The sequence below is a fragment of the Oncorhynchus clarkii genome, chromosome 12, assembly GCF_045791955.1.
Source record: "Oncorhynchus clarkii lewisi isolate Uvic-CL-2024 chromosome 12, UVic_Ocla_1.0, whole genome shotgun sequence".
NCBI classification, from domain to species: domain Eukaryota; kingdom Metazoa; phylum Chordata; class Actinopteri; order Salmoniformes; family Salmonidae; genus Oncorhynchus; species Oncorhynchus clarkii.
Genome location: NC_092158.1, coordinates 28,488,379 through 28,513,875, shown reverse-complemented (window position 1 = coordinate 28,513,875; position 25,497 = coordinate 28,488,379). Strand labels below are relative to the sequence as shown.

The 25,497-nt window shown below is 40.9% G+C and overlaps 1 protein-coding gene and 1 long non-coding RNA gene across 3 annotated transcripts in view; one reads left to right on the top strand and one right to left on the bottom strand.

Annotated features, from left to right (window-relative positions):
* LOC139422969 (connector enhancer of kinase suppressor of ras 2-like) overlaps nucleotides 1–25,497 on the top strand; it is a 72,527-nt gene that overhangs the window by 10,587 nt on the left and 36,443 nt on the right. For both annotated transcript variants that reach the window (XM_071174501.1, XM_071174500.1), the window contains exons 4-9: nucleotides 8,781–8,868; nucleotides 9,100–9,141; nucleotides 11,755–11,874; nucleotides 12,087–12,146; nucleotides 14,465–14,533; nucleotides 21,965–22,111. In XM_071174501.1, the coding sequence (XP_071030602.1) occupies nucleotides 8,781–8,868; nucleotides 9,100–9,141; nucleotides 11,755–11,874; nucleotides 12,087–12,146; nucleotides 14,465–14,533; nucleotides 21,965–22,111 (526 nt within the window). The remainder of the gene's footprint in view (nucleotides 1–8,780; nucleotides 8,869–9,099; nucleotides 9,142–11,754; nucleotides 11,875–12,086; nucleotides 12,147–14,464; nucleotides 14,534–21,964; nucleotides 22,112–25,497) is intronic.
* Nucleotides 385–3,066, bottom strand: LOC139422971 (uncharacterized). Its single transcript, XR_011635780.1, has 3 exons — nucleotides 2,594–3,066; nucleotides 1,214–1,308; nucleotides 385–963 (listed from the first exon to the last, which is right to left on the bottom strand). It is a non-coding gene; the product is annotated as an uncharacterized lncRNA (long non-coding RNA).

The following is a 25,497-nucleotide window of genomic DNA, read 5'->3' as shown; positions in this document are numbered from 1 at the left end:
GCTGTTTGTCCGGGCAGCCAGCTCTAGGAAAAGTCTTGGTGGTTCCAAACTTCTTCCATTTAAGAATGATGGAGGTCACTGTGTTCTTGGAAACCTTCAATACTGCATAAATGTTTTCGTACACTTTCCCAGATCTGTGCCTCGACACAACCCTGTCTCGAAGCTCTACGGACAATTCCTTCGACCTCATGGCTTTGTTTTTGCTCTGACATGCACTGTGAACTGTGGGACCTTATGTAGACAGGTGTGTGCCTTTCCAAATTATGTTCAATCAATTGAATTTCAACAGGTGGATCCAATCAAGTTGGAGAAACATCTGAGGATGATCAATGGAAACATGATGCTCAATTTCAAGTCTCATAGCAAAGGGTCTGAATACTTATGTAAATAAGGTACTTCTGTTTTTATTTGTTATCAAATTAGCAAAAATGTCTCAACTGGTTTTCTTTTTGTCATTATGGGGTATTGTGTGGATTGATGAGGAAAAAAATAATTGAATACATTTCAGAATAAGGCTGTAACGTAACAAAATGTGTCAAAAGTCAAGGGGTCTGAATACTTTCCGAATACACTGTACACACAGTACCAGTCAAAGGTTTGGACACACCTACTCATTCAAGGGTTTTTCTTAATTTTTTACTATTTTCTACATTGTAGGATGATAGTGAAGACATCAACACTATGAAATAACACATATGGAATCATGTAGTAACCAAAGAAGTGTTAAACAAATATAACAAAAATATAAGGAATGCTGTCCCAACAGTCTTGAAGGAGTTTCCAAATATGCTGCGCACTTGTTGGCTGCTTTTCATTCACTCTGCAGTCCAACTCATCCCAAACCATCTCAATTGGGTTTAGGTCGGTGATTGTGGAGGCCAGGTCATCTAATGCAGCACTCCATCACTCTCATTCTTGGTCAAATAGCCCTTACACAGCCTGGAGGTGTGTTGGGTCATTGTCCTGTTGAAAAACAAATGATAATCCCACTAAGCGTAAATCAGATAGGATGGCGTATCGCTGCAGAATGCTGTGGTAGCAGTGGAGGCTGGTGACTTGAATAATTGAGGAGGGTGGGAGAAGGCAAAGTGTGCATGGATAAGACCAAGTGTGTTTCAAAAATGTTCAAATACTAATTATTTTAACCTAAAATATTTAATAAAGACATTTATAATACAATATTATGGGGAATGGGTATGAGAGGGCTACTTACACAGTGTTGGAAAGGGATCACAGCAGTGATTGAATGAGGGTATGAGGCATGAGTTGAGGTGTTCAGAGGCTTGACCAGTATAGGACAGGATTTGACTGAGAAGACAAAAAACAAACACACTACACAGTTAGACAAAAGAGCTAAGAATGAGTTATTCCAAGCTAGGAGTAAAATCATTGATGTGTAATAATGTGATTGTGTATGTGATTGACTCTACATACAGTAATGAGAGAAAATTGACAGGGGCACTCAGTTGCTCTATGAAGTTAAACTCAGACATCTCAAAATTCATAAAGTCAAACCAAACACGGACAACGCATCTCGCCCACTTGACACATCAAAGTAGCCAAAAAAACGTTCCTGAATAAAGCCCTGATCATCCACATACCTGACGATAACTGACCATACCTGACCATACCTGACGAGAACTGACAACTGCAAGCAGGCTGGTGGCACCGTAGGTCCCAAAGCGGTGGGGCAATTTTTACCCCCTTGGGCCTGGAGCTTTTCCTTTTATGTTAACTTAACTAGGAAAACTCTGGACCTTATAAAAGGTATGACAGTGATTCATCAGTTGTAAAAAGGTTTTATATGGGCTATGATGCGACCAGTTTGTCCTAATCAGGTCACATGGTTTTAAAAAACTCCTGAAAAAAACTCCTGGTCCTGGGGTGAATGAAAACTCTGTCAAACTGCAGCTAAATTATATTTAGACTAGATTAGGAGGGGATTTCCTCTACCCAGACAGATAGACAACAACTGATAGACAATTGAGCTGAGCTTGCTTTATGCATGTTTATAATATGCAGGCCTATGCAACTGTAGGCCTTATAAAAAATTTACTCACATCACTATTAAGTTGATTGATTAATTCCAGTTGATCATTTTGGATTAAAAATGTATAGGCAGCTCAATTTTGAATATTAACTACATTAGATCATATTCACATTTTCTCCTGACACACAAATGGACTATAAATACCCTGACCAGATGGACAGCGCGCATAGGCTGTATGCAACTGCTCTTATTAGTAGCCTATAGTTGATCAGACTGAAAAATAGTCTAATTTTCATCCCATACAGCATGTCAGATTTCTAATGTTTAGGTGTAGCCTAGGCTGCTGCAACATTTATAACATGAGTTTTTGCTTGTGTCTGTCTGTCCGGAATGTTATCATCTTTGCTTTATAAATACCGGAGGAAAGTGGAAAGTCTACTTGGGCGCACAAGAAAAAATGCGCTGTGTAAACCTTTCTCCAATCAAATTTTTAATGGATGATGCGATGGAAGCTATCAAATCATTCGGAATTGTTTTCAACATCCCAAAGACAGTCAAAAGTGCCATATGTTCAGCAAGTAAAGCATCGTAACGTGCAATTACCTCTTCAAACTCCTTGTAGTTGCTCTTGTTGGCAGAGCTTTCCCTCTCGTCGTGTCCTCTAAAAGCAAATTATTACACGCCCAAAAACGCAGTGGTCTTAATAAGCAGTTTGATAACATCCCTGTTTCTTCTTACTTTATCGTTGTGCAGTTTGAATACGCAGAACTTCATCATAATCGATGCAGCTTTTTCCCAGAAGCTTGAATCTGATGTGGGCATTTATATGCTCCCTGCTTTTGTTTTGCCGTTTGGCTGAACAATCGATGTTTTCCAGGTCACTGTACCCACCTTTCGACCAAGGCTCAGACTTTCCAAAATGCAGGCAAGGCCAGCAATACAGGCGGCTCGATGAAAGGCTCCCTGTTAACCAGCTATAGTAAACTCGTACATCGCCTTGGTCTGTACAATTGCCCTTATTTTAGCGCCCCCAAAACGTAATACTTCCAGATCAACTGTAATGTCAATACCATTGTAAAGCACAATTTCTCCCCTTTCCAACATAATCAATCACATGACCTAAACGCTGCCCGTTTCTGCATAATTCAAGCAGGAAATGAGCATGTAGGGTCTTTTTAAAAATGGCGGGTGGGGAAGCGAAACTAATGCTTGATAGTGAGAAGGAGAGATGTGTGGGAAAATTGCTTTTTTTCAGTCGATCTGTCCAACTTATCACCTTATCGCCTCTAAAATGTAAATAAAACACTATAAAGAGTTTATATAATGTGTCATTACATACCTATTTGAAGGTTTGTGTCGAATTAGACTCGGGTTTTTAGGGCGGTGCTAAAGTGATCTTAGAAGTAAACAGCAGCTTTGAGAATGATGATCGCATGATGACGCAAAAAATGACTAGGTACCTTACCACCGTCACTGTCCATTTCTTGTTTTTAAAGGATGATAGAAGTGCTACACCTGGTGGAGAGAGATTGTAAGACAGAAATAGTTGCTTTATGCGTGCTGTACGTTACGACATGACACGTCCCGTGTTCAACTTTTCTCCAATACTATAGAGCCATTACCATGTCGATCTTGAATAGAAACCTAGTTCACACCCCCGATTTTGAAGTCAACACAGTCGCTACACTCCCATTAGTTTTCTTTGTAGCCTCGTTTGAATGTTGCGGTTACTCACATTTGTACAGAATGGAGTGAGTTTACGTTATACTTTTGACACCAGCTGGTATTGAACGCCCACACCTTTTCATCCTTCTTCATGTAACTAACCAGAGGTCGGCCCCCCACTTTTATTAGTGGAGTTAGCAAGGCAAATCTAAATAAATTGCACTAACTGGACACAAAAATAAAGTTCTGAAAACAATTTAGAATATAAACTAATTTGAATTAAATAATATCCCCAAAATGATAAACTATCACTCGTCACTCTTAATCTCTATCCAACAATGTCACCAAGCTTCTCAACACATAGAACCCCCATAATGCTCTGGGGCACAATCAAATCAAATTTTTTATTTGTCACATACACATGGTTAGCAGATGTTAATGCGAGTGTAGCGAAATACAACACACTAGAGCTGTGTTTGAATACTCATACTAATACTAACCACTCATACTAACCACACTAACTGTACTATTTGTGATATGAATTGAGTATATAGTATGCTTATTGGTCATAGTATGGATATAGTTAGTATGCCAAAAGTTTCCGGATGTCGTACTAAATTAGCCAAAACATGAAGTATACACGCAGAGGACACTCTTTTTGTACTTTAGGGCCCATGAAGCAATTCATAAGGAAATGGGCGTGGCTTCACATTGTTTTCAGATTTGAACAAAATGGCGGGAAGTATACAGCCGAAGTACAACGAGAGCGGATACATTGCTTTAACTAATTATGACATATGTTAAGAAAATGTTGAACAATGTAATAAAGTAATTACTTTTCAAATAAGTTACCTTACAATTTATGTTGGCTGACAATTTGTTAGCTACGCTGTCCTTACCAACCACATAGCATATCATTACAGCAGTATGTACCAGTATGTTAGCTATCTACCTAATGTTAGTTGGCTACTTATACATCAAACTTGCCAGTATATTAACTTTAGGCTATCTAACTACCCAACATTTATTGACTTGATTATTCCCTTCATTTTTATCTTAGCTAATTTGTATAGTCGTTGTGCATTCTCAATGGACATTCGGGTGCTTTCGTAAATTCCCTCTGGCTATCTAACGTTACTCCAATTTCAGAGCACTCTCGTCTGAGTGTAACAGAATGCAGCATATTGATTTTACGAGAGCTCAACAACCGTTGAATATGGCCGGTGTCAGTAAATGGCAGCAAAAAACGCGTAATTAAATTGTTGCCCGCAGCACAGTTACAGTCACACTGCTCTGGATAACATGAAAACTGCCTAATCAGCTCTGCTAGGGTGAGTAAAATGGTCAGTGGTCTCATTTGTGTCTGGAAGTAGCTAGCAAGCTAGCCAACGTTAGCTTGGGTGCTTGACTGCCGTTGTAAGGTCAGAAAGCTCAAATCAACCCTACTCCTCGGCCCGAGCGTCCAGTGTGTGCTCCGAGAGCGAGACGCACTGAATTTACGAGCGCACTCTGGCACTCCAGATTGACTTTAAGAACACACCCAAAGTCGTAAAATGTCTAACTAGTAGCATTTGTTATGCTAACTAGCTTGCAAGAGGTTGCATAGCAACAGCATCAACTTCCCATCGACAGGCAAAGAGCTAATACGCCCAACAATACTGTTTGTTTACAGTACACTAAAATTAACTCATAGTATATAGTATGTAGTGTATAGTATGTTAGTATGGGTATTCGAACACAGCTTAGGTTCATTCTCTGATCCTAATTCTATGATTGGATGGACAACATGTCAGTTTATACTGCAAAATCTTTGATTGGTTGGAGGACGTCCTCCGGAAGTGGTCATAATTACCATGTCTATGGAAGGGAGTGAGGCCTATGAGCCTCCTAGGTTTTGTATTGAAGTCAATGTAGCCAGAGGAGAATGGACGCTAGCTGTCCTCTGGCTAAACCATGGTGCTACCCCAGATAGTGCTGTTGAAGTTACTGTAGACCTTCATTGCAAAACAGTGCATTTTAATCAATTATTTGGTGAAATATTAATATATTTAGTATAGTTTTATCTAAAAAGGATAACTTTTTTAATGTTTCACAATTTTTATTTTTTATAAAAATTTCACTGAGGATGGTCCTCCCCTTCCTCCTCTGATGAGCCTTCACTGTGTGTTAGCCATGCTGGTTAAGTGTCCCTTGAATTCTAAATAAATCACAGACAGTGTCAACAGCAAAGCACCCCTACACCATCACACCACCTCCTCCATGCTTCATGGTGGGAACCACACATGCGGAGATCATCCATTCACCTACTCTGCATCTCACAAAGAAACTGCGAATTTGGACTCATCAGATCAAAGGACAAGTTTTCCATCGGTCTAATGTCCATTGCTTGTGTTTTTTGACCCAAGCAAGTCTCTTCTTCTTACTGGTGTTCTTTAGTAGTGGTTTCTTTGCAATTCGACCACAAAGGCCTGATTTATGCAGTCTCCTCGGAACAGTTAATGTTGAGATGTGTCTGTTACTTGAACCCTGTGAGGCATTTATTTGGGCTGCAATCTGAGGTGCAGTTAACTCTAATGAACTTATCTTCTGCAGTAGAAGTAACTCTGGGTCTTCCTTTCCTGTCCTTTCATGAGAGCCAGTTTCATCATAGCTCTTGATGGTTTTTGCAACTGCACTTGAAGAAACTTTCAAAGTTATTTTTCCAGATTTTTCCACATTTTCCAGATTGACTGACCTTCATGTCTTAAAGTAATGATGGACTGTCATTTCTCTTTGCTTATTTGAGCTGTTCTTGCCACAATATGGACTTGGTCTTTTACCAAATAGGGCTATCTTCTGTGTACCACCTCTACCTTGTCACGACACAACTGATTGGCTCAAACGCATTAAGAAGGAAAGGCATTCCACAAATGAACTTTTAACAAGGCACACCTGTTAATTGAAATGCATTCCAGGTGACTACCTCATGAAGCTGGTTGAGAGAATGCCAAGAGTGTGCAAAGCTGTCATCAAGGCAAAGGGTTGCTACTTTTAAGAAATATATTTTGACACTTTTTTTGGTTAATACATGACTCCATATGTGCTATTTCATAGTTTTTATGTCTTCTCTATTATTCTACATTGTCGAAAATAGTAAAACAAAAAAAATAAAAACATTGAAAGAGTAGGTGTGTCCAAACTTTTGACTGGCACTGTTTACCGTCTTTTATTGGAGAGGTGTGGGTGCCCGGGGAGTTGTTGTTGTGCGGGGGTTAAGTGCCTTGCTCAAGGGCTTGTTCTTGTTGTCTTCCCTTACTATCAAGTTGGCTAAACACTGTAAGTTAGCTAGCCTTTTAGTTTCCCACATCGCCATGTGAAATAATCTGATTTATAATTTAAAAATATGTCCGGGCAAATACTTATAGTTGCCATTGTAACCTACAACATTATCCCAATTTGATAAGCTGCTTCAATTTATTCGGTCTCATATCAGCAAAATATGTCACATGGCTATCTATTTTGATGTTTTCAAATAGTCTAGAACAACATTATCACTTCTAAACAAAATACATTTTGGGGGATTCTAATAAGGCCACAATATTGTTTGTTTTATTGTTTAAAAAGTCACTGAGATTATATTGATTTATCAATGCAAAATATACTCAACAAAAATATAAACGCAACATGTAAGTGTTGGTCCCATGTTTCATGAGCTGAAATTTTCTGTGAGCACAAAAAGCTTATTTCTCTCAAATGTTGTGTACAAATTTGTTTACATCTCTGTTAGTGAGCATTTCTCCTTTCCCAAGATAATCCATGTACCTGACAGGTGTGGAATATCAAGGAACTGATTAAACAACATGATCATTACACAGGTGAACCTTGTGTTAGGGACAATAAAATGCCACTCTAAAATGTGCAGTATTGTCACACAACACAATGCCATAAGATGTCTCGAGTTTTGAGCGAGCGTGCAACTGTCATGCTGACTGCAGGAATGTTCACCAGAGCTGTTGCCAGATAATTTAATGTACATTTCTCTACCATAAGCCGCCTCCAACGTTATTTTAGAGAATTTGGCATTATGTCCAACCAGCCTCACAACCGCAGAGCAAGTATAACCACGCCAGCCTAGGACCTCCACATTTGTCTTCTTCACCTGCGGGATCGTCGGAGACCAGCTACCCGGGAAGCTGATGAAACTGTGGGTTTGCACAACCGAGAAAGTTCTGCACAAACTGTCAGAAACTGTCTCAGGGAAGCTCATCTGCGTGCCTGTCGTCCTCACCAGGGTCTTTACCTGATTGCAGTTTGACGTCGTAACTGACTTCAGTGGGAAAATGCTCACCTTCGATGACCACTGGCACGCTAGAGAAGTGTGCTCTTCACGGATTAATCATGGTTTCAACTGTACCGGGCAGATGGCAGATGGCAGTATGTTGTCGTGTGGGCGAGCGGTTTGCTGATGTCAACATTGTGAACAGCTTGCCCCATGGTGGAGATGTGTTGCACTGCATGAGGAAAGTGGTGGTCACACCAGATACTGACTGGTTTTCTGATCCATGCCCCTACTTTTTTTAAAGGTATCTGTGACTAACAGATGCATATCTGTATTACCAGTCATGTGTGATCCATAGATTAGGGCCTAATAAATTCATTTAAAATGACTGATTTCCTTATATTAACTGTAACTCAGTAAAACATTTTAAACTGTTGCAGGTTGCGTTAACATTTTTGTTCAGTGAAGGTTACTGTGATGCATACCCTATAGATCAGATCAAGGAACCAAGCAAGCTTCATTGCCTACACAACACTTCCCCTATGGCTATGCAAGGAATGATATGGCACGTTACCATTTTCATGTTGCACGGGAGTAAGTAGAATGATAAAGCGTGCTACAAGGAGCCACCTCTTTTGTGACGAAAAACGATATTGCGACACTGCGCTATGCTCCGTAGGGTCCGTCTCCATAGGGTATAAATAGCACTTTAGAAAAACAAAATATTCCCAGAGGAACTTCATTTGCATGTGTCTTATAGTTTATATAATGGTTCTCTTTCATTGTAAAGTTGTTGGAGAGGGCTTATGCAAAGATTTTATTTTTTAACATCTCTGAACTCTACATATTGTACTTCTCTCCTGCTAGATCTCCATTTGTCAGTGTGACAGAGTACTCCTTACTAAAGAACAACATTGTTCAACTGTGCTTGGAGTTAACCACCATAGTACAACAGGTGAGTTGTCCAGGGGTATGAAAAATGTTAGGGAATTTTATTAACTAGATACTATTGCATCAATATTTCTCTCACAGAATACCTAGCTACATACCTCAATGTTATACTTCTGTTAAAGTTTTGTCAGGAATAGATGGCCTACTGAAAATAACTTCCCTGTTTTAAACACTCTCAATAGACAGTCTTCCAACTAAGTTTTTTTTCTCTAACTGGTCTTTAATTGTCTTGCAGGACTGCACGGTGTATGAGACAGAAAACAAGATTCTTCATGTGGTGAGTTTTGAGTCTTTTTTCATGTGGTTTACTGCTCACAAAGACACACAAGGATCCACAAATCTTCCTATCAACCATTAACTGGCTCCTTACACAAATCTTATTGGTCACACATAATTTGGATAGTCCAGATTGTCCATACTATCAACAAGCTATCTGTTGATTAGCAACTGCTTGCTAAGGTTATGGTTTGGTTTAGAATACAGGTTAGGGTAAGGGTTAGGACTAGGACTAGGCTTAGGGTAAGGGTTAAGTTTATGGTTAGGGTAAGGGTTAGGTTTAGGGTTAGGATAAGGGTTAAGGTTAGGGGTAAGGATAGGGTTTGTAGATAGTTAGTTGACATGTTATTGATAGTCTGTAGATAGTCTGTAGAGCATCTACAGATGGACTATCCCAAAAAAGTGTTACCATCTTATTTACAGTCATAAGATAAAAAACATTAGTCATGATAAAGGTTACACATGACACAAATTAACAAAGGTTTTCAAAATAACAGTGGCATATAAATCATCAAACAATATGTTGGTCAATGATTTTGAAACACCAATGAATCTTTACACATTGTTTGTACACACACACACACACACACACACACACACACACACACACACACACACACACACACACACACACACACACACACACACACACACACACACACACACACACACACACACACACACACACACACTCTCTCTCTCTACTTTATTTAGGGCACATGCCCACACTTGAACATGTGATAATGCAGTCACATGCAGCCTCCTCATCGCCAGGCAGGCAGCACTATGGAAGAAGAGGGTTTGGGTTATTAATAAGAGTGTGTGAGTCTGCCTGTGTATTTCTCTAAAGCCGCAGTTTTAAGGCCTTTGGTTGGCAGTCTGTGTTGAATAATGCAGAACCTCCCTGCTGCTCCCATGGGCATTCCTGCCTACAGCAATTAGACAGAGAGAGAGAGAGAGAGAAGCTAGGACAAACTATGTACAGGCCAGATGTGTGTTTGTCTGTCTGTCAGTCTGTGTGTGTGTCTGTGTGAGAGAGAGAGTGAGTGAGAGAGAGAGCGATTGGAGACTAAGGGAATCGATGGAGTTATGGCTGTGTCACTGTAGCTAGCCAGTTCTAGCCGCTGTGCTACTTGTGGCAGTGATAGAAACCAACATACAGTACATTCGACATGACATCTGAAGGACATGACAGGCTCCAATGCTGCTAATACAGTGCTACATAGAGCAATAAGGACCCCTTTACTCCTCAGCTTGTTAAACCCAGGATGACAAGCCGTAGCTTGCCTTTGAAGAATGCCATGTGTGTCTCAGATGATGAATAAGCCAAAGAATCGCTCATTAAAAAGCGGGTCAGATTCTCAGATAATGGCATGCAGTGCTTTATTCTTTCTGCTCTAAAACACAGGCAGGAGGAGAAGAGAGTGACTCCATGCACTCTGTCATTAGGGCTAGGAATTGCCAGGGACCTCACAATACGATATTATCATGACACTTACAGTTGAAGTCGGAAGTTTACATACACCTTAGCCAAATACATTTAAACTCTGTTTTTCACAATTCCTGACATTTAATCCTAGTAAAAATTCCCTGTCTTAGGTCAGTTAGGATTACCACTTTATTTTAAGAATATGAAATGTCAGAATAATAGTAGAGTGAATTATTTATTTCAGCTTTTATTTCTTTCATCACATTCCCAGTGGGTCAGAAGTTTACACACACTCAATTAGTATTTGGTAGCATTGCCTTTAAACTGTCTTTTTTATGGCGGGTTTGGAGCAGTGGCTTCTTCCTTCCTGAGCTTTCGATTATATCGATATAGGGCTCGTTCTACTGTGGAAATAGATACTTTTGTACCTGTTTCCTCCAGCATCTTCACAAGGTCCTTTGCTGTTGTTCTGGGATTGATTTGCACTTTTCGCACCAAAGTATGTTCATCATTTTTCTGAGGTCTTGGCTGATTTATTTTGATTTTTCCATGATGTCAAACAAAGAGGCACTGAGTTTGAAGGTAGGCCTTGAAATATATCCACAGGTATACCTCCAATTGACTCGAATGATGTAAATTAGCCTCTCAGAAGCTTCTAAAGCCGTGACATGATTTTCTGGAATTTTCCAAGCTGTTTAAAGGCACAGCCAACTTAGTGCATGTCAACTTCTGACCCACTGAAATTGTGATACAGTGAATTATAAGTGAAATAATCTGTCTGTAAACAATTGTTAGAAAAATTACTTGTGTCATGCACAAAGTAGATGTCCTAACCGACTTGCCAAAACTATAGTTTGTTAACAAGAAATTTGTGGAGTGGTTGAAAAACGAGTTTTAATGACTCCAACCTAAGTGTATGTAAAGTTCTGTATTGGTTTTTCCCCATCACTACTTTCCCCATCACTACATTCCCAGTTGGTTCTTTGTCCTACACCAGCAAAGTGGTACTCTTGAACTCCAGGAAATGATGCACGATCCCGAAGCTCACCTTACACTGTGTCGTTTCTCTCCACCATACAGTCATCTGACGAATGAGAGACATTCAGGCAGTAATTCATATCAGCTAGTTGACAGTGTGAGCTGCAGCATATTGAATGATCCCATCCTGTCTTCTTGTGTCTGCAGTGTAAAACACTGTCTGGGATCTGTGACCACATCATCTCGCTGTCCTCTGATTCGCTGGTGTCCCAGTCGGCCCATCTGGAGGTTGTGCACCTGACCAACATCATGCCCAGTGAGGGCCTGGTGAGTACTAAGACTACACTATAGACACCTTCAATCATACCTCCGCAGGAGCTGAACCAGGACTCTGTCAGGATAGTTCTGTGACAGAGCAAACAGGCTAACTTTACTTGTTTGTAATGTCATACCAAGATATGAAGTGTACGTCTCATCATTATAACTACATTATTCTCCTTTTTAGTTGAATACAGTCTACCCTCTCTCCTCTCATTTAGGGAATGTACATCAAATCTACATATGACGGCCTTCATGTCATCACTGGGACCACTGAGAACGTAAGTCTACTTCCTGGACCATGTGTCCCTGTAGAAAAACAATTGTTTTACTTTAAACAGTCTCTGCTAACCATACCAACTCTTGCACCCATAACTGTTATTCTGTTTTACCATTGGCCTGCTCGTTTTCCACGTGAGCCTCTTGTAGTCCTGTAATGACCCGCCTCTCTGGTTGGGGCTCTGGGGTAACTGTTCAATTAGTGCAACAAATAGTGAACCCCTAATTATCATCTGGGTGTTTAATTGGGGTTGGCAACCGAGGAGGGATGACAGGCTTACAGATGGCAGCATGGCACAGAGAACCACAGCTCTTCCATTCAGCAACACTTTCAAAGCATGACTGGGATGTTGTGGATCCTCTGGAGGAGATGGAGAGGGAATGGGTGCTGTGACTGACAGTTCATTAATCATTTCCGAGCCCCTGAAGAAGGAAATGAAGTTACTATTAGTGATATTGTACAAAGTGTGAAGTCGTACTACCATGGTATGAAGGGAGGAGGTATAGAGGCCGGTGATGTTTGATTCTCTGCCAAGTGATGTTACTCCTTTCAATTGCTGCTAAATGGTGGCTGAGATCAACACTCTTTAGACTTACTGGACATTTTGGGGGAAAACATAATTTATCTAACTTATAAAGCTGTGCCAAGGAAGCCTGTCCTTGCAGATCTGGGCCCATATCCACAAAGCATCTCAGAGTAGAACATTGGTCTTAAGTGCTTAGAATAGAGACATTTCACTCCTAAAAATAAAAGCTATGCATGACGCCTCTTTAGTCATAAGAGTCCCACCTAGTTGACAGATATTTAGGAGACCTCATGAGCGCTCCTAATCAGTTAAGAGTTACCAGCAGGTGTCTTGATAATAGAAAAATACAGCGAGTCAATGGTTCCTGCACCATGTACACTCTCTTTGGAGTTGTTAAAATAATTATTTGATGTTTGGATCTTGATCAACACATAAATAATTTCTACATGCAACACTATCTCTTGTGCTTTTAACAATGGTTTCACATGGGGCCTATTTCACGATATACCTGGATCTTAATTTAATCACTCTTTTGTTTCTGATAATTTTCCTGCATTTCAAACTGTAGGGTATTCAAGGTTTAAAAATGATTCTAAAGTGTGTTATTTACACTTTAAAATGACAGACTTGATTTTCCCTAACGAAAAATGTATCAACCCTTACCAAAAAAATCCATTAATTATAATCTACATCATTATTTTCCTTCTGCAGTAAACTGTCTCAAATTAAGATCCTAATTCTGTAAATATGTATACCCACTAGGCTAATAAAAAAACGGGGTTTTCTTTCGATGATTTTATTACCTACAGCATGTTATTTCAAGTTATCTCTTTGGAGCGCAACATCATGTTGTTAAAAACGATGCCTAAACTGGGCTTGCCTATAAGTTCGGCAGTTGAAAGCATCTAGTTGGCTTATGTTACCTTTGATTGTGTTGATGAAAATGATAGACCTTTCAAATGTTGTATGCAATGTTGTTTGCAACATTATTGGCAAATGACTTGATGCCTACTGTGCCGAAGTGATTTAGAGTTGTTAAACGGGAGTGACGAGTGTGTTGATATAACGGTAATGTTGTCAAAATTCAGCTATTATAAAAAAGAAAAATAAAGGTTATGGTTGCCAACATATTAGGCAATCATTAAGAGTAGACAAAGTGATTGTGTCAGGCAAAAATGATATGAAATGTTTTACCATTGCAACATTTGATGTACAGTCACAGTCACCGGGGTTATCTGAAGCGTGCTATAGAGTTCACAGCTGGTGAAGCCTCATCATGATTGGTTATTCCCCATTATTTGCAACAATATCAATGGGCTTCATCACTATCTTTCCTTTGCGGTACCTCAAACTGTCAGGATTACCATTTGAGACAAACTTTTATGAGTTGATTTTTACTCCTGGCTCAGAGTTTGTCTGGGCAGTGAATTAACATCAAATCTAAACCCCATTTTGACCAGGGAGTTTTTTGTGTGTTTTAAAACAGGTTTTTAACAGGATTCCTAGAACCTTTTCTGAGTTACTTTGTGGATGCAGGCCCTGTTTGTACTTTAGCCAACTCCTTTGTTCTGTTCATTATCATGCCATAGATGTTGTCCTAGGCATGACAATGAAGTCAGAGGAGTTGGGCCAAAGCACTATATAGCCTATACCATAAAGAAAGGTCTCTAATAACCATTATATTTTAATTTAATTGCTATGATGGCTATGTGTCCTAACCTTTACTTATCCTACTTGAATGCTGATAATTGACAACCCCCTCGGCATGTCTCTGTCTGTCACTGTCTCTGCAGTCTCCAGCTGACCAGTGCAAGAAGATCCATGCAGGAGACGAGGTTATTCAGGTCAACCACCAGACAGTGGTGAGTCCAGACTGAGTGTTCCACTGTAAAGCACTGAGTACAGCTCTGAGTACTGCACTGTCATTTAGTCCTACAGGATCTCTCTCAGGGTCTGGGGGAAAGACACACTGTTCAGTCTGGGTCAGGAAAGGTCAGCCATCATGAATGAGAAACGGGTGCTTTCCTAGACTCTGTACTCCTCCAGCCCAGCCTGTCTGGGCACAAAACGCTTTGTCTTTGGAAGCCAAGAACAAGGTGCTTATTTAGTGCTGCCTAGTACCTAATTAGTCCTCAATTAATCATTTAGTATCTGGTAGTTTAGGGGCGTTGTACTCGTAAAAATACAGGGGACTGGTTAGTCATTCATTGATAATGAGCTTTTAGTTCCCAAAGTAACCAAGTTAGTTCAATTAACCCACAGGGGGTTGACAGCAGTGGGCAATCCATTTATTCTGATCTGGGCCGGTATCCACAAAGCCTCTCAGAGTAGGAGTGCTGATCTAGGATCTAGTTTTGCCTTTGAGATCATAATGAATACTATTATATGGACAGATGGGGACCTGATCCTACATCAGCACTAACCCTAACCCTAACCCTGAGACGCTTAGTGGATACGGGTCCTGATCTCACTTTAAATAGCAAAGTTCAGTGGAGGACACAGTCAAATCACTCCTCCATATTCACCAATAGATACCCTATTTATGGTTATTTTACATCAGGGGTTCCCAAACTTTTTCACTCAGCCCCCTTTCTAGCATTGGAGAACATCCCGCGCCCCACATCTATTTCTATGGGCACAAGCACTGTTAATGACACAAACTGTTCACAATCCACTCGTTGGCGGAGAGAAAACCATTGTTCTACATCAATGTTATCTACATAAATGTTTTCTCCGCATTCATTCCAATACTATTTTTGCCAGAAGTACACATTTGTTTATCCTCATTGTAATATTTGTTTGGGACTGTGGCCTATTTGCTTTCCCAACATTGTGTGCACCTGTACCATGCTAACTCTGAGCACACATGTACAGTACCTACCCCCAAACCATAAGACTGCCGAATAGTTAATTAAATGGCTACCCAGGCTATTTGCATTGACCCGCTTCTTTTTGCACTGACTCTTCCGCACTTGCTCTATACACACTCACTGGACACTACCCACACACTCACACATACTATACTGACACTCCAACACATACACGCACGCACGCACGCACGCACGCACACACACATTACATTACACATGGACACACTTTCACACTCTTCACATACGCCGCTGCTACTCTGTTTATTATCTATCATGATTGCCTAGTCATTTTTACCCCTACCTACATGTACATATTACCTCAATTATCTCAACTACCTCATACACATTGACTCGGTACCGGGGCTCCTTGTATATAGCCTCGTTATTGTTACTTTATTGTGTTAATATTTAAAAATATATATTTTGCTCGTAAGTAAGCATTTAATAGTAAAGTCTGCACCTGTTGTATTCGGCACGTGACAAATAACATTTGATTTGATTTGATCCATTGGCAGCTTTAGATGGACAACAATGGCCGCTTTAGAGGTGTCACCTTGCATTGCGTGAGGTCTGTGTTTGTTTCTACTTGTTGTTGCTATAGAGGCTCCCTTGGCCCATTTACAGTGCATTCGGAAAGAATTCAGACCCCTTCACTTTTTCTACATTTTGTTACGTAACAGCCTTATTCTAAAATTGATTAAATAAAATTGTTCCTCCACACAATACCCATAATGACAAAGCAAAAACAGGTTTTCAGAATTCTTTGCTAATTAATAGAAAAATAAAACATCAAAACCTTACTTACATTAGTATTCAGACCCTTTGTTATGAGACTCGGAATTGAGCTCAGGTGCGTCCTGTTTCCATTGATCATCCTTGAGGTGTTTCTACAACTTGATTGGAGTCAACCTGTGGTAAATTCAATTGATTGGACATTATTTGGAAAGGCACACCTGTCTATATAAGTTCCCACAGTTAACAGTGCATGTTAGAGCAAAAACCAAGCCATGAGGTGGAAGGAATTGTCCGTAGAGAGGCCAGAGGCCTCCATCATTCTTATATCAAAGTTTTGAACCACTAAGGTTAGGGAGGTGACCAAGAACCCGATGGTCACTGACAGAGCTCCAGAGTTCCTCTTTGGAGATGGGAGAACCTTCTAGAAGGACAACCATCTCTGCAGCACTCTACCAATCAGGCCTTTATGGCCAGATGGAAGCCACTCCTCAGTAAAAGGCACATGACAGCCCGCTTGGAGTTTGCCAAAAGGCAACTAAAGGGCTCTCAGACTATGAGAAACAAGATTCTCTGGTCTGATGAAACCAAAATGTACTCTTTGGCCTGAATGTCAAGCGTCACGTCTGGAGGAAACAAGGCAACTCTCCTCACCTGGCCAGTACCATCCCTACAGTGAAGCATGGTGGTGGTAGCATCATGCTGTGGAGATGTTTTTCATCGGCAGGGACAGGGAGACTAGTCAGGATCGAGGGAAAGATGAACTGAGCAAAGTACAGAGAGATCCTTGCTGAAAACCTGCTCCAGAGCGCTCAGGACCTCAGACTAGGGCTAAGGTTCACCTTCCAATGGGACAACGACCATAAGTACACAGCCAAGACAACACAGGAGTGGCTTCGCGACAAGACTCTGAATGTCCTTGAGTGGCCCAGCCAGAGCCCGGACTTGACCCCGATCGAGCATCTCTGGAGAGACCTGAAAATAACTTTGAAGTTGGAAGTTTACATACACCTTAGCCAAATACTTTAAACTCAGTTTTTCACAATTCCTGACATTTAATCCTAGTAAAAGGTCCCTGTCTGAAGTCAGTTAGGATCACCACTTTATTTTAAGAATGTGAAATGTCAGAATAATAGAAGAGTGAATTATTTATTTAAGCTTTTATTTATTTCATGACATTCCCAGTGGGTCAGAAGTTTACATACAATCAATTAGTATTTGGTAGCATTACCTTTAAATTGTTTACCTTGAGTCAAACATTTTGGGTAGCCTTCCACAAGCTCCCCACAATAAGTTGGGTGAATTTTGGCCCATTCCTCCTGACAGAGCTGGTGTAACTGAGTCAGGTTTGTAGGCCTCCTTGCTCGCCTGTGCTTTTTCAGTTCTGCCCACAAATTTTCTATGGGATTGAGGTCAGGGCTTTGTGATGGCCACTTCAATACCTTGACTTTGTTGTCCTTAAGCCATTTTGCCACAACTTTTGAAATATGCTTGGGGTCATTGTCCATTTGGAATACCCATTTGCGACCAAACTTTAACTTCCTGACTGATGTCTTGAGATGTCACTTCAATATATCCACATAATTTTCCTTCCTCATGATGCCATCTATTTTGTGAAGTGCACCAGTCCCTCCTGCAGCAAAGCTCCTCCACAACATGATGCTGCCACCCCCGTGCTTCACGTTTAGGATGGTATTCTTCGGCTTGCAAGCCTCCCCCTTTTTCCTCCAAACATAATGATGGTCATTATGACCAAACAGTTATATTTTTGTTTCATCAGGCCAGAGGACATTTCTCAAAAAGTACGATCTTTGTCCCCATGTGCAGTTGCAAACTGTTGTCTGGCTTTTTTTATAGTGGTTTTGTAGCAGTGGCTTCTTCCTTGCTGAGCGGCCTTTCAGGTTATGTCGACATAGGGCTCGTTTTACTGTGGATACAGATACTTTTGTACCCGTTTCCTCCAGCATTTTCACAAGGTCCTTTGCTGTTGTTCTGTGATTGATTTGCACTTTTCGCACCATAGTACGTTCATCTCTAGGAGACAGAACACGTCTCCTTCCTGAGTGGTATGACGACTGCGTGGTCCCATGGTGTTTATACTTCCGTACCATTGTTTGTACAGATGAATGTGGTACCTTCAGGCACTTGGAAATTGCTCCCAAGGATGAACCAGACTTGTGGAGGTCTACAATTAATTTTTTGATGTCTTGGCTGATTTCTTTTTTAAATTGTATTTTTTTTTTTACCCCCTTTTCTCCCCAATTTCGTGGTATCCATTTGTTAGTAGTTACTATCTTGTCTCATCGCTACAACTCCCGTACGGGCTCAGGAGACGAAGGTCGAAAGCATGCGTCCTCCGAAACACAATCCAACCAAGCCGCACTGCTTCTAAACACAGTTCGCATCCAACCCGGAAGCTAGCCGCACCAATGTGTCGGAAACACCATGCACCTGGCGACCTGGTTAGCGTGCACTGTGCCCGGCCTGCCACAGGAGTCGCTAGTGCGCGATGAGACAAGGATATCCCTACCGGCCAAACCCTCCCTAACCCGGACGACGCTAGGCCAGTTGTGCGTCGCCCCACGGACCTCCCGGTCTCGGCCGGCTGCGACAGAGCCTGGGCGCGAACCCAGAGTCTCTGGTGGCACAGCTAGCACTGCAGTGCTTGGCTGATTTCTTTTGATTTACCCATGATGTCAAGCAAAGAGGTACTGAGTTTGAAGGTTGTCCATCCACAGGTACAAGTCCAATTGACTCAAATGATGTCAATTAGCCTCTCAGAAGCTTCTAAAGCCATGACATCATTTTCTGGAATTTTCCAAGCTGTTTAAAGGCACAGTCAACTTAGTGTATGTAAACTTCTGATCCACTGGAATTGTGATACAGTGAGTATAAGTGAAATAATCTGTCTGTAAACAATTGTTGGAAAAATTATTTGTGTCATGCACAAAGTAGATGTCCTAACCGACTTGCCAAAACTATAGTTTGTTAACAGTAACTTTTTAGACTGGTTGAAAAATGAGTTGTAAAACCTCTTGCACTTAGCCATCCCGGATCCGGGATCGTGAATACAGCCTCAAGCTCATTACCATAACGCAACGTTAACTATTCATGAAAATCGCAAATGAAATGAAATAAATATGCTAGCTCTCAAGCTTAGCCTTTTGTTAACAACACTGTCATCTCAGATTTTCAAAATATGCTTCTCAACCATAGGAAAACAATCATTTGTGTAACAGTAGCTAGCTAGCGTAGCATTTAGCGTTAGCGTTAGCGTTAGCATTCAGCAGGCAACATTTTCACAAAAACCAGAAAAGCATTCAAATAAAATAATTTACCTTTGAAGAACTTCAGATGTTTTCAATGATGAGACTCTGTTAGATAGCAAATGTTCAGTTTTTCCTGAAAGATTATTTGTTTAGGAGAAATCGCTCCGTTTGGTGCGTCACGTTTGGCTACCAAAAAACCCCGAAAATCCAGTCATCAAAACGCCTAACTTTTTTCCAAATTAACTCCATAATATCGACTGAAACATGGCAAACGTTGTTTAGAACCAATCCTCAAGGTGTTTTTCACATATCTCTTCGATGATATATCGTTCATGGAAGTTTCCCAGGAGAAAATGCCCGCACCTGAAGATTACGCACCGAATTTAGACAAAGGACACCGGGCGGACCCCTGGAAAATGTAGTCTCTTATGGCCAATCTTCCAATGATATGCCTACAAATACGTCAGAATGCTGCAGACATCTTGAAGAAACGACAGAAAAGGCAGGCTCGTTCGTGGTGCATTCACAGCCATATAAGGAGACAATGGAAAACAGAGCTTCAGAAATTATGCTCATTTCCTGTTTGAAGTTTCATCTTGGTTTCGCCTGTAGCATGAGTTCTGTGGCACTCACAGATAATATCTTTGCAGTTTTGGAAACTTCAGACTGTTTTCTTTCCAAAGCTGTCAATTGTATGCATAGTCGAGCATCTTTTCGTGACAAAATATTGCGCTTAAAACGGGCACGTTTTTTTTATCCAATAATGAAATAGCGCCCCCATAGATTCAACAGGTTAATGACTCCAACCTAAGTGTATGTAAACTTCTGACTTCAACTGTAGCTGTGCAGCGACGCTCCCCATCCAACCTGACAGAGCTTGAGCAGAAGAATGGGAGAAACTCTCCAAATACAGGTGTGCAAAGCCTGTAGCTTCATACCCAAGAAGACTCAACGCTGTAATCACTGGCAAAGGTGCTTCAACAAAGTACTGAGTAAAGGGCCTGAATAATTATGTAAATGTGATAAAGTTTTTTATTTTTTAATACATTTGCAATCATTTAAAAACAGCTACTATAATCAATGGACTGGGAGGACTGGGGTTATTGCTGTAAATGATTTAGGTTTGTGTCACCATGGTGGATGCATTAATCAGGTCACTTGTGATGTTGTCGTACTGAGCAGGGGCAGTGTCCTAGCTCGGTAGGGGACAATTTGTAGTAGGCCTAATTTCACATTTGTGAAGAAAAAGAAAAAGGGCTCTATAGCTCCTCCTGCCCAAACAAAGACATACTAACAAGGTGTGGTTGCAGTAGCCTGTCTTACTGCAGAATACAAAACAACTAGTTTACCAACCAACCAATCACAGAGATTACACATTTTATGACATGATGCTGTGTTCAGAAACATGAGACAGTGGATGTGCCAATGAACTGTCATATGCCTGGGTGAACCTCCAATAGAAGGTTGCAACTGACACACCAGGGGGCCAGAGACTAGCTAGCTTATTACATGCTAGTGTGATTTGCCACTGCAGTTTCCAGTAAGCACAGAAGCTGGTGTGAACACAGAGACAGTGTCTCGGACAAACAGAAATGCGTGTGTGTGTGTAGAGGGATCTGTTGGTCTTTTTATAGTTTGACTATGTCGCCATGCCAGTCCCTGAGTTGAATAATGTAACCTGTTTACAGATAAGTTACATTATTAACATTGGCACTCTACAGTGCACGGGGGAGTTGAGGGGAACTGAACAAAGGAAAGAGGAAGAGAGAGAGGTGCTCTGCTCAGCGTAGCATAGAGAGCGAGGGAGGAAGGGAGAGAGGGAGGGAGGGGGACGTGACCTGCTTTCTCTGCTCCCCTGCCTCTACTGGAGCCTGCCTGGGAGCATACTGCCATCAGCAGAACCAAGCTCACTGTAGCACAGCTGCACACTGTCTGTCTGCTGCGGGACAGAGCCCAGTTGAGCATGGTGCTGATGCTTTGTGACGCATTATAGGTCGGCACGAGGTGCAACACTATCTGTTAAACGTTGTATAACGTTGTATAACGTTGTAACAACAGATAGGACAGAATTCTGAAAATTGTTATGTTCAGTCAAGAAAGGAAATAATTGGAACAATATTTTGTCTGCATTGTATGAAACACTTCCCAGCACATACTGTTTAGCTAACAGTTTTTGTGCCAGACGCCATTATTTTCCAAGCACTGTAATTTGTGGGAATGGACTGTAGTATTGGAATGATAGTGCAGTTGTTTTCATTGTCATTATCTCCGGCGTCATTATCTCAGACATGGTTGGTAGGGGAGATGTTCAAAACTACAGTAACTAGCTACGACAATTTACTAGTTCATGATTGGTTGAGTATTTCATCAGCCTTACTGAGTGTGTTGTATTGTCTCTCTCCACTGTGGCATATTTGTGCAGGTGGGCTGGCAGCTGAAGAACCTGGTGAACGCCCTAAGAGAAGACCCCAACGGAGTCATCCTCACGCTGAAGAAGAGACCTCAGAACACTCTCACGTCTGCCCCTGCCCTGCTCAAGAATGTACGGTGGAAACCCCTTGCACTCCAGGTAATTGTGTTATGATGTGATATTGAGAATGAGGTTCCTATATGTGTTTGGATATCTGTTTAGGATTCCTTCTGGTAGATAAGAATATCGTTTTTTCACCAATTCACCTGGGAGCTGTGTAATTTGAGCGATAAGAAACATAGCGCTCATTATTGATAATGACCAACTGGCTTAGTAGTTCCTTATGGGGGCTGCATTGGGAATAGATGAGATTATGATACATGATGAATTTAAGGGTAATTATCTGCAAGTTGTACCCCATACCTGGCCACCCTTTAATTGAATTCTAATGGATTATGTGGAGCATCAGTGAATGGAGTTAGTGAATCTATTGTGCTGCTCGGTGTGGATGGAGTGCAGACAGTACAGTATGTGGGACTGGCTGGGGGAAACAGGGACGGCCTGAGGAGGAGGAACAAAGACAGAACACTAGCTGGGGAGGATGATGGTTAGAGGGGGGTTGGGGGTTTACATCATAACTGCCTGGATGTTTTTTTCTTCGGGAGCCCTGGACTGCGTGAGAGCTATTTTTAGCTCTGCACTAAGCTCACTCATTTTCATGCTGCATGGGTTGCCTTGATGACGCCCAGGAACGTTTCTGTGGTTACGTGTCTTTGGCATCTGCAATGAAATCAGTTAATGTGTTCAGATAATCAGCACCTTATCCTCATGTCTCAACATGTGAAGCCAGAATGGTTGCTTCTGTATGGGGTGTGTAGATAAGCACTGAAGTATCAAGGCACAAGGCGAGACCCAAATGCAGACACAGGAGGCAGATGGTTGGGGTCTTATAATGTTTATTAATCCAAAGGGGTAGGCAAGAGAATGGTCGTGGACAGGCAAAAGGTCAAAACCAGATCAGAGTCACAGAGTGCCAGACAGGCTCGTGGTCAAGGCAGGCAGAATGGTCAGGCAGGCGGGTGCAAAGTCCAGAAACAGGCAAGGCTCAAAACCAGGAGGACTAGAAAAAGGAGGATCCAAAAAGCAGGAGAACAGGAAAACCGCTGATTGACTTGGAAACATACAAGACGAACTGGCACAGAGAGACAGGAAACACAGGGATAAATACACTGGTGAAAATAAGCAACACCTGGAAGGGGTGGAGACAATCACAAGGACAGGTGAAACAGATCAGGGCGTGACAGAAGTCATGTCAGGGAAATAATGATGTATTGATTATTTGGCACGGTGGCATGTTTTTCAGTTTGAAATTAACAGGGTTCTGCTTGAGTTATGCTTAATTATTGTGGCTGAAAATAATTGGAGAAAGAAATGAGTATTGGATTGCCCTCCATGGAGGATATTGTGGTGATTCCTCTTCTTTTTTTTTGCCATAATTTTGGGGATTCTCATGAACTTTTATCAATAGAAAGGTCCTTTGAAGGAACTATTGTTGACATATTGTTGACCTTTGTATATTAAAGCATAATTGAGGAATAAATAATTTAATTTTGAATATTTTAGACATTTTGGCCTTACCCAGGCCTCTTTTAGTACTCCATAATGTCATATGAAGGTTTACTGCTTGCTCTGTAATATGAGTAGTATTTTTATTTTTACAACACATTTACATTTATTAATATTGAAAAATATAAAAATGTGCAATGCCTTCAGAAAGTATTTACACCCCTTGACTTTTTCCACATATAGTTGTGTTACAGCCTGATTCAAAAATGTTTTTAAATTGAGATTTTGGGTCACTGGCCTACACACAATACCCCATAATGTCAAAATGAAATTATGTTTTTAGACATTTTTACAAATTAATTAAAAATTAAACGCTGAAATGTCTAGAGTCAATAAGTATTTAGCCCCTTCAGGGCAAGCCTAAATAAGTTCAGGAGTAAAAATGTTTAACAAGTCACAAAAGTTGCATGGACTAACTCCGAGTGCAATAATAATGTTTAACATGATTTTTGAATGACTACCTCATCTCTGTACTCCACACATACAATTATCTGTAAAGTCCCTCAGTCGAGCAGTGAATTTCAACCACAAAGACCAGGGAGGATTTCCAATGCCTCGCAAAGAAGGGTACGTATTGGTAGATGGGTAAAAAAAAGCATATTGAATATCCTTTGAGCATGGGAAAGTTATTAATTACACTTTGGATGGTGTATCAATACACCCAGTCACAACAAAGATACAGGCATTATTCCTAACTCAGTTGCCGGAGAGGAATGAATCTGCTCTGGAATTTCACCAGGCCAATGGTGACTTTAAAACAGTTACAGAGTTTAATGGCTGTGATAGGAGAAAACTAAGTATGGATCAGTGGCGATTTTAGCATGTAAATCTGGGTGGGGCAAGAAATAAATAAAGTGTTATGCATGCCAGCAAAGCCACTACACAACACTAAACAATACATTAATTGCACTATAACGGTGACAAACGGTACCCACAAACTGCTAGGGCCTACATAAAGCTGTCCTGAAAAAAGTCACAACATTTTACCACTGCTACACCTGGATTTCAGCAGAGTCTTGTCTGGCAGTGAAACAGTTAGTTAAGCTTCATTTACTGCCTTTAAAAAAAACATACAGTAGCTGATATGGCTGACTTGCTTAAACAAATGTGGTTTCTATTGACAATTGAGATGTACAAACTATGGCATAAGGGGACGACAAGTGGATAAGAGGCCATCTGTAATTTCGATTAAGACATTAATGTGCGAGCTAGGACGGATGTAGTCAATAGCACTTTTGAAATGTACGGTGACAGAATTCAGAACATGGGCTATTCTTATACTGTTCCCCCCGTACACCAAGTCAGAACCGTAGGAAAAATTAAGGGGGCATATAAGCAGACAATGAAAGCTCTTACAATATTCAATGATTACATTTCATAAACAGCTTATAGGCTACATGTGCACCACCAAGTCAGAACAGTAGGTGAAATTAGAGGGGTAAATAGACCAAATTATTAGGGTGAGGCACATGGGCTACTAAATATTACTACACAACATACACTTAGTATGACTTTCTTAGCTCCAGTAGACATATCTCCCTGGCATATTACATAATTTATGCAGCAGCATACAATAGATTTTTGAACTCACCTTGTTGTGCTGTGCTCACTTGAACAGGAAGGTGGCGCGGAGGCCCTTTGTGGGAACATTTTGTGAGTCTGGCATTCTCTGGATTTATGGTGCTTTCAAAACAACTGGGAACTCTGAAAAAAAACCAAGGTCGAATCCAGTCGGAGCTCGTTTATTCCCGATTTCCCAGTTGTCTTGAACTCGCTGAAGTCAAGTTTTTGCAGTTCCGAGTTAACAGTTGTTTTGAGCACCGCACAAGTCATGCTTCATTGACAGCATGGCCAATGTTGAATGTTTATCATTTTAAACTTGGAAAAGAGCTCCTTAATCCCAGATTTGGGACCACACA